Source organism: Chrysochloris asiatica, unplaced genomic scaffold (assembly GCF_000296735.1).
Source record: "Chrysochloris asiatica unplaced genomic scaffold, ChrAsi1.0 scaffold00051, whole genome shotgun sequence".
In the NCBI taxonomy this organism is placed as follows: Eukaryota; Metazoa; Chordata; class Mammalia; order Afrosoricida; family Chrysochloridae; genus Chrysochloris; species Chrysochloris asiatica.
The window spans coordinates 6,165,004-6,173,936 of NW_006408569.1; the positions used below are offsets into that span (position 1 = coordinate 6,165,004).

The following is an 8,933-nucleotide window of genomic DNA, read 5'->3' on the forward strand; positions in this document are numbered from 1 at the left end:
CTTTGTTGGGGGGGGGTATTTTTCTGTGGGAATAAAATCTTTTACAGGTCTTTCCAAAAGTCATTATTTTCAAATATAACACTAAATGTTTTCAAATTTTTTTATCAAGCAAATACATACAACCAGTTACTTTGAGAAGCTCCAGGTTTTTTTCTGATGTTAAGAGCATTTTTGGATCCGGTGTCTCTCTCTCTTACTCATTCATCTGTCCTTTCAAGCCATCCATCTTTGCATTCATTCAGTGAAACAATAGACTATGGTCATGATGTTACTGTTGGACTTCCTTTTCAAAAATTGATTTAATTTATGTTATTTGATCCCCTACCATGTACTCTATGGTAGGAAAAGCCTTCAGAGCTCACATTATTTAATTTAGATCTCATTTGTAGGTGCTTACTTTATTCCTTCACGATGTGTTTTTTACTTTTGAAAATAGCCAGAAATTGCTTATATATAAATCTGATAAATTGATTGGTCAAATAAAGATTATTTTAGAAATAAGATATAATCAAAAGAAATTATTTTCTCTGTTGCTTTCTGGTCATGCTCGGCCATTGCTTTCAGAGTGTTCCCCACCCTTTTGATGTGGAAGCGCACCTGTCTCACAAAGGTTTCTTCCACTTTGATGCTCAGCCAGACTTCATGGTACCTGCCACCTTTAGTGCCAGCATGTCACATCCACTTGTAACTTGTATCCTCTTTCTTTCTACGGCCCCATTTTAACTTCAGTCATTCCCTATGACTTTCAGGACCTTGATCTCTCTTTCGAGTCCAGCAGCACCTCTGCCTCTAGACTCTGTGTTCTGAATGCTGCTTTGTTCTCTCATGGTGTCCACGTCCTGAGCCTTTCCTGCAGGCTAGCTCACCTTTTACATCTTTCACTGTGCTCACTTCTAAACCTCCAAACTCTGCTTAAATGGGTCCTATCTGTCTTTAATAGCTCTGTTTTTATCTGCAGTGTCTGTATAAACCTTATTCAGTATCATGAAGAGTTTATTCTTGTCTCAGTGGTTAACACTATTGACTAATTACTCAGTTTATCCTTTTCATTGTTCCCAAAATTACCTTTTTTTTTTTCCCCCTGTTACCTGTATTGGCCCCTGGTCAGGTTATTTGCAGTAGGATAAGCACTGGACTAGTAACCGCAAGGTCGTCAGTTCAGAGCCATCAGCTGCTCTCGGAAATCCTACAGAGGGTTGCTGTGACTTCACTGCACACACAGAACAGCAGTTGCCTCTGTCAGCTTGTTAATCTAAGAAAGCACACGTCCCGCTTTCACACTTCATCCTGTCCCCCACCTTCTACGATTCGTTCACTTTCATTTCATCTCTGTCTCTACCACATTCGTTCCGCCTAGAGATATTTTTAGGACTATATTTCAGGATGACGGAGATGTGGTTTAACCTTCCTTATTTTACCATCAACGTTTGAAAGTGGTCTTTTTTCCCCTCATTTCTTTACCCTTTGCTCCTTTAACTACTGTCAGTCATGTTTTAACCACTAAATGGAGGTGAGGTAATTGTGAGTTTTGGCTAGTGCTTCTCCGACTTTACCTTGCAGAAGAATCACCTGGAAAGCTCATTTAAAAAAGATTCCTGGAATATTTTGCAAAAGTATAGCAATAGTGGTACACAATATTAAAAGTGTAATTAATGTCATTGATGTTTTTGGATTCACAAATGTTTTGGTGTGTAGGTTTTCCCCTTTAAAAGATTCCTGACCCCCACCGCCAGAGATAGCTGTAGTAGGTTTGCAGGGGGCCTGAGACTTTGCATTTCTTATAAGCTCCCAGGTGATCCTGATGTTACCAGTCCATTTACCATCCTTCTAGTAATCTGTGCTTGGCGAATCCTAGCTAATCCCTGCCTTGCTTTCTAATACCGGAACTCTTACCTGTTTCAAAGCGGCCATAAAAGCTATTAACATTGACTATAAAGTTTGGTTAATGGTTTTCTGTTTTGTGCTTAAAGGAAGCATTATTTTAACTCACAGCTCTGCTTCCTATGATTTGCTTTCTTTAAAAGCTATCCTAGTAATTGCAAAGAACTCTTCTTTTTTAAGTGTTTGATTTTACAGATGGTAAACAATGGCATTTAGTTCAGGTAGTGTTTACTTCCAAGACCTTCCAGATTCTACACACACACACACAAACACAAACACACACAATCATATTAAGGTAAGAACGTGATCATTATTAATACTAGTAACAATTTCTATTATAAAAAAAGATGCTATTAGAAAATATTATGGAAACTGACTATAAAATAAAAGTGATCAAATCTTTTGTCTCTCCAGGTCTCATAGTAACCATCCAAGTAAACGGTTTTGTCTTTTTAAGAAAAATTCCGGAACTTCCAGGTAACCAGACGATCTCTTTTGATTCTTTCTGTTGCAAACTTATGGTAGCTTTTTTGAACCTACTGTTTGGGGTGCTTCCTTTGAGCATGTAACCAATTGCTACTGAATGTAACAACAGAGTTCTTTCTGTTCATTATTTCCATAGCTTATGTCACCAGTGTCAGGCAGTAAGGTGAAATGTTTACAAAAATACGCTTCTCCAACAATATTTGAATGTTAGAAAAATGTTTAAGATATCTAGTATAGTAACTCCAACTTCCACCCCCTCCCCAGTCTGTGAGTTTGTTGTGAAAGTGTCGTATTGTGGCACTCTCCCTCCAGTCAGTATATGAGATACCAGCCGGGTCATCCACGGTAGACAGGCTTCAGTGGAGTTTCCAGATTGAGACTAGAAAGAACGGATAATCAATCTACTTCTGAAAAGAAAACCAATGAAAACCTTACAGATCACAGAATGTTGTCTGAGGCGCTCCCTAGGTTGAAAAACACTCAAAATACACAGGGTCCACAGCCAGGGGCTTGAGAACTCAACAACAGCTAGCAACAGTAAAGTGACTGATGCTTCTTCCATTTTGAAATTTAGAAACCCAGAGTAAGTCTCTGAAATCAATATATAGCCTTCAAAATTCTTAGTTGTTTGTCTTTTTGAAATAAAGAAAACTACACAACTTGCTTACTGTTGCAGAAAGAGTGGCTGAGGAATAATTAATCATTAATTTTGTCTTTACCACACACTTAACCTCATATTAACTTGGTCCTACCTGACACAGTCTATTATTTCACTTTTCTGTTTACTGTTTGTGTCTTTTCAGTATAATGGGTGTTGTATCCATATTTGTTTATGCCAGATATTTTCCAGGCATTGAATACTACCCTCCGTAAATGTGGGAATTTATGGGCCCCATCTGCCGTGTTGGACCAATAGCTCACAGCCAGAGAAAATTGGATTGCAATTTTGATGAGGCACTGTAGGATAAGCACTGGACTGCTGACTACAAGGTTGGCAGGTCAAACCCACCTGCCACTCCTCAGAATCCCTAGTCAGGATCACAACAGTGCTGTTTATAAATCATTACTGAATTCAAAGCATTTGAAAAGAGAAAAGTTAGATGTTGCCTTGATCAAAAAGGGGTTTATTACATTCTGAAGATGAGGTTTTATTTTGTTTTACTCACTATTACCAAGCTCAGTTTGTACTTGATTTTTTAAATTAACTATATGATTTTAAGGTGCCCTGATGGGACAATGGGATGAGCACTGGACTGCTAAACAGCAGCTTGGCAGTTTAAGCCCACCAGCCTCTCTGTGGGAAACGGATGAGGTTTTCTGCTCCTATAAAGATTTATAGCCTTGGAAACCCTATACGCTAGAGTTGGAATCAACTTGATTAACAGTGGGTTTTATAATATTAAGGAGCCCTGTTGTGGAGTAAAGTGTTGGGCTGCTAACCGCCAGGCCAGCAGTTCAAACCCAGCTGCTGCTCCACAGGAGAAAGATGGGGCTTTTTGCTCCTGTAAAGAGTGACAGTAATTGGAAACCTTATATAGGGTTGCTGTGAGTGACAAGCGACTTGATAGCAGTGAGTTTGTATGATTTTAAAGACCTGAGAAGTTTTTTGCTCAAGTTGAGTAGGTCTCAACTCTACAATGAAGATTGGTCAATTTCTGTGTATGGAACTGAGTATATATATAATTCCTATAGAATAATACATTTTTTTGTAATTATAATTTTATTGGAATGAAATGTTCATTCTTTAGCTACTTACTGTGTACCTGTCATGTACAACAGTGTAGCAGGGCTTGCTACAATGATGAAGGAGGCTTGGTACCAACCTTCAGGATACATATAATTTATTTTGGAAAGAAATAAGATATGGACATAAGTACCTGTAATAATACAAAGAAGTTTGTAATAAGTGCAGCCAGAGTTGTTGATATCTAAAGGAAGAGAAGTTTCTTTGCTAAGAGGCACAAGGGTATTCTAGCTGGAAGAAACTGTATAAACAATAAAGGTGCAGAAATGAGAAGTTGAAGGCAAATACAGGGAATTGTTGTTAAGTGCTGTTGAGCCGATTCCGACCCAAAGTGAACCTGTATAGGGGTTTCCAAGGAGCAGCTGGTGAACTTGAACCACCGACCTTGCAGTTCAAACAACTTTGCAGTCTGATGTGACCACAGCGCCACACCAGGACTCCACACAGGGAATTACTAGTAGTAAAATTTCAGTGGAGCACAAAATCCGTGTAGCATAGTAACAAGACCAAAGTCTGAGGAAATACTTTTGATCTTAGACCCAGATTGTGAAAGCCTTGAAACCAGGCTAGGGAGTCTGGACTTAACTTGGAGGGTACCGGGGAACCATTGATGAACAACATAGAATAAAAAATACTAAAGGACGACTGATTTGAAAGGTATAGAGAGCATGCAAGGTGAGTTGTTACCTGCATGAGTCACAAAGACTACTTAGGACTACTGTGATAGTTATGGCTGGTTTAATAAGGACCCGAGTTAAAGTGGTGAGGTGGTACTACATCTTGCTTAAGAAAATGGACTCTGGAGTTTTGAAAAAACTCCATTTCAAACCCGGTCTTGACACTTACGTGGTCCTTGCCTTGGCAGATTATTAAACCTGACTGTGCCCTCTGTAAAAAGGTGATCATTACAGTTCCTACCACTTTAGCTTGTAAGATTTAGATGAGATATGTCTAAAACCTCAGCCTGGCAAAGAGTAAGTGCTCTATACATTACTAATAATATAAAATGTTTGAAGTGTTGACTGTCTTAAGGAAGAAGAGAGTCAGATACTGCCATTTTAAGCCTCAATGTCAAGGTAAATGGCATCATAAGAGAAAGCAGTCAGGAAGTTGATTTCGGGGTGTGGGGAGGGAAGGTTGTACCTGAGTTTAGTTTTATGAAGGTCATTGTTGATGACACAACAGACTTTAGCGCCTCGGGGGAAGGCTACTTGTTTTTACTTCAAGCATGTGAGGACCATCAAAGGCTTGTTAGTGCTATGTCAGTAAGCTGATAATAACAACAATCACATTAATGATCTGTTACTAACTTCGTGTTTCTTTTCTCATTTCATCCTCAAATAAGACACTAGATTGTCTGTAGGTTCCGTTAGAGCACAGACTTGTACCTTGCTTTGTTCACATTCTGTTAACAAATCCGAAAAACGACAGTCGTGACATAAAAAAGGGAAATCAATAATTACATAAAAAAATTATTATTGAACTTATCTGTGGATTTTTATAACAGCATATAAACTCTTTTTAACTGCTTTTTTTCATAGGGGCATTACTCTAGTGTGCCTTAACTGTGACTTCCTAGTTGATTCTTCTGCCTTAGATCTTATGGCTAAACACTTAAGTCAACGTAAAACTCACACTTGCCAAGTTATAAAAGAGAGCGGTATGTATGCATTACTTTGAGTTATTTGTATTTATTTTTGATCAACCACAATATGAATTCTTTCTGTATTAAATTGATAGTCTCACTCATCATGTGTGCTGTTTGAAATTCACACATTTTTTCTTATGATTTCAGTTTCTGAAAATACCTCAAAGTTTTAATCCACTCCTGAGTAAGTTACATTTTTATTGAGTACATTTTGCTTTGATGAATTTTAGTGCTATTACATTTGTTTCATGTGTCATTAACAGAAATGAAAAATAGTAAAAGTATTTTTTGTTTTTTGTTTTTTTAAAGCTGCTTGTTGAAATAGATTCCTGTTCTATGGAGCTCGTGCCATCTGGTGCCAGACAAGTTGGAATTTCCTAATTTCAAAGTTCTGAAGTGTTTTGTTATATACGAAAGCAGTTAAATGGCTAAGTTCATGACACTAGTTCTCATTTCTTCAGCTTTACGATGACACTAGCTAGATTCTTATTTCATTCACTTTATCTTTGTGTCAGGTAGCTATGATCTTTTCTTACATTGCTTACAGTCATCTGGGTTTTTCTCTGCTGTGCTTGCCTTCACAAGATTACATTCCAAACAATATGCTCATCATCTTTTTTTTATTAATCTGTATTATCTACTTTCTTTGTTCCTTTTTTTTCCAAGTCTTAAATGTTTAGATCAGATAGCTGTGTTTTCCCCATTCCTTGTCTGTCGTTGTTCTATTTTTCGTATTTTTCAGATGCTGAAACAACACAGATTTCAAAAAATATCCAGGTTACTCCTGGATAGTGTCCCCCTTCGATGGACACAACTGATGCCTATTCTCTTTCCAAGAAATGTGAATAATTTAACTGTGAGACCTCCTCTAGTCTGTGGCCTCAAGAAATTACATCTTGGGGAGAGAATCCCTTTCTACACGACTGGCCTCCCATAAGGCTGGTGCTTTTTTGGCCAGAGATGACGTCAAGGCCTAACAATGAGCACATCTTCCCGCTGTGGTATATGGTTCTTGATCTTACGCTTATGGGTCGTTTCCGACCCAGAAAAGCCCGCTAAACCTGCGCTTCAACCTCCGAGTTGAAGTTTAATCCTTTAGACTGCTGCCCTTTAATCTCCTCTTAGCGAGCATGCAGTCCAAGGAATACTAAAGTTTTGGTTATGTAGACTGAGGTCACTTTCATGTTCTTGAAACAAGATTTGAAATTTACAGTTCAGAATTTGAAGGTATTCTTTCATTTGAATTTTTATCCAATATTAGCCCTAGAATTTAATCAGCAATACTAATATTCAGATTTTGTTAAATTTAATTTAATTTTGGTAACTTAGTTTTGTTTTCTATAACATTTTTGAAGTCCATTTTGTTAAGTCTACTTTTATACTCTTATTCAATTTTTGTTCCATGTTTGTTTTTTTAAGAACCCTGAATTCCCTTAGACCCCTCCACAGATTTTGTGTAGCCCACTTATACGTCACTATGAATCAGAAATCACCTGACAGCACACAACATCAACACCGCCACCTATTTGTAACTTCTTAATTCGACAGTCCTTCAGACCAGCAGACATCACTATATCCTCTGTCTTGGAACTGTCATTACTTAACATTATCTTACTTTGTGTGTTCAAAGATACAAAGAATTGGCAAGAACTCTTCTTAAAGACCTTAAAATAAGTTTTAAAGTTACATTTCTGTACATCTAATACATGGTATCTTCTTAGCCATTAATGTAATTTCTTTGGATAAAGATAATATATTCAAAAAAAATATTTGGACCAAAAATGCACTTGTTTCTTGCCCATATATATATAGATGTATATTTTTTTTAATTTGGTGTTTGTTTATTTTGGTTACATTGAATATAGATTTGCTGAACAGTTTTGATGTTATTACTTATTTTTTTAATAAAATCTGGATTCTTCAAGTGCCTTGGTAATTCTTTTTTTTTTTCCTTCTTGGAAAGTTTATTGTTATTTTAAAAACAAAAAAACCTATACTTTTTACACTTTACATTCACCTCCCAGAACATTTAATGGGACCAGTCACAAAGGTTCTATAAAAAGGCAACCAGCTACTTGAATGGCTATACATTTTTTAAAAAAACATGTTCTGGTATTAAAGTAGCTTGAACTCTTTGGGAGTCGGTGTAACATTAAGTATGGAGATTTCAAATTCCCATATTGGAATAAGTGTATAAAATTAAGAGGAAATAACAATAAAAATTCAAGGCAAAAAGAAAACATTAATAGGAAAAAATATATATATTGTTTTTTCAAAAAAAAGGAAGCACCCACCACCCACTGTTAGAAAACCACCCAGTTCTGAACCCATCTGGATTGATTTGCAGATCAGCCTGTGGGATCTCTCACACTGGCCCCAGTTAAAGCTTTAAAAAGGAAAATTAGGTAGCTAAGACATCCATAAATACTGGTATCCAAATGAATGAAGAAATCCTGGCTTTGGTATGGCTGCAAGAATCTGGTTTGGTGGGAGGGTGTACGGGAGACACAACAAGACCTCCCATCGCAGGCGAAATATCAGGGCATGTCCACAACAAACACCTGAGGCAAATATAATACTTGAAAAACAAGCGTCCCTTAAAAAACACCCAAGTTCAGGACCTGGTTGGCCAGCAGTGTGGGGAGACCTGGGGACTCCTGGGCCCATAGTCAGCGGCGTGGCCACAGAGGACTAGAGTGGAGAGTGAAGCTACCAGCTGATAGGAAGAGAGGGCATACGCACAAGAACACCCACACTTACAGATGGTACCCACGTGACCTGGCCCCGATGAATGGATGATCAGAACTCAACCAGGAGAAGAAAGAAGAGGGGAAAAAAATGAGTGATCTGATACAATTTGATGAACTTGACCTACACCTATGGATGCAGTAACCCAAAAGAGTGAACAAATCTTTACAGCAAGAAACATTCCCACCCCCTCCACACACAGAGTAGACAGAGATGGGCAAGTTGGACATTGGATACCCAAATGGGGGCGGTGGGGGGGATGACCACAAAGGCAAGAAGTGGCTGGCTTACAAGCTTTCAAGAGGGAACCTAGAGCTAGGGGGCATGGAGGAAGGCAGAATCTCCAATGAGTACTATCAAATCTGTCTAGGCAGAGCTGATGAAATGAAATGCAGAAGGGTCACTTGTGATACAATAGTGAATGAT

The 8,933-nt window shown here is 38.0% G+C and overlaps 1 protein-coding gene across 1 annotated transcript in view; it reads left to right on the forward strand.

Moving 5' to 3' along the window:
- Positions 1-7,186, forward strand: part of ZNF280C (zinc finger protein 280C) — a 43,526-nt gene extending 36,340 nt beyond the window's left edge. Inside the window, exons 14-16 of the mRNA XM_006862866.1 lie at positions 2,296-2,358; positions 5,653-5,771; positions 7,179-7,186. Of these exons, the coding sequence (XP_006862928.1) occupies positions 2,296-2,358; positions 5,653-5,771; positions 7,179-7,186 (190 nt within the window). The remainder of the gene's footprint in view (positions 1-2,295; positions 2,359-5,652; positions 5,772-7,178) is intronic.
- The last annotated feature ends 1,747 nt before the right edge of the window (positions 7,187-8,933 follow it).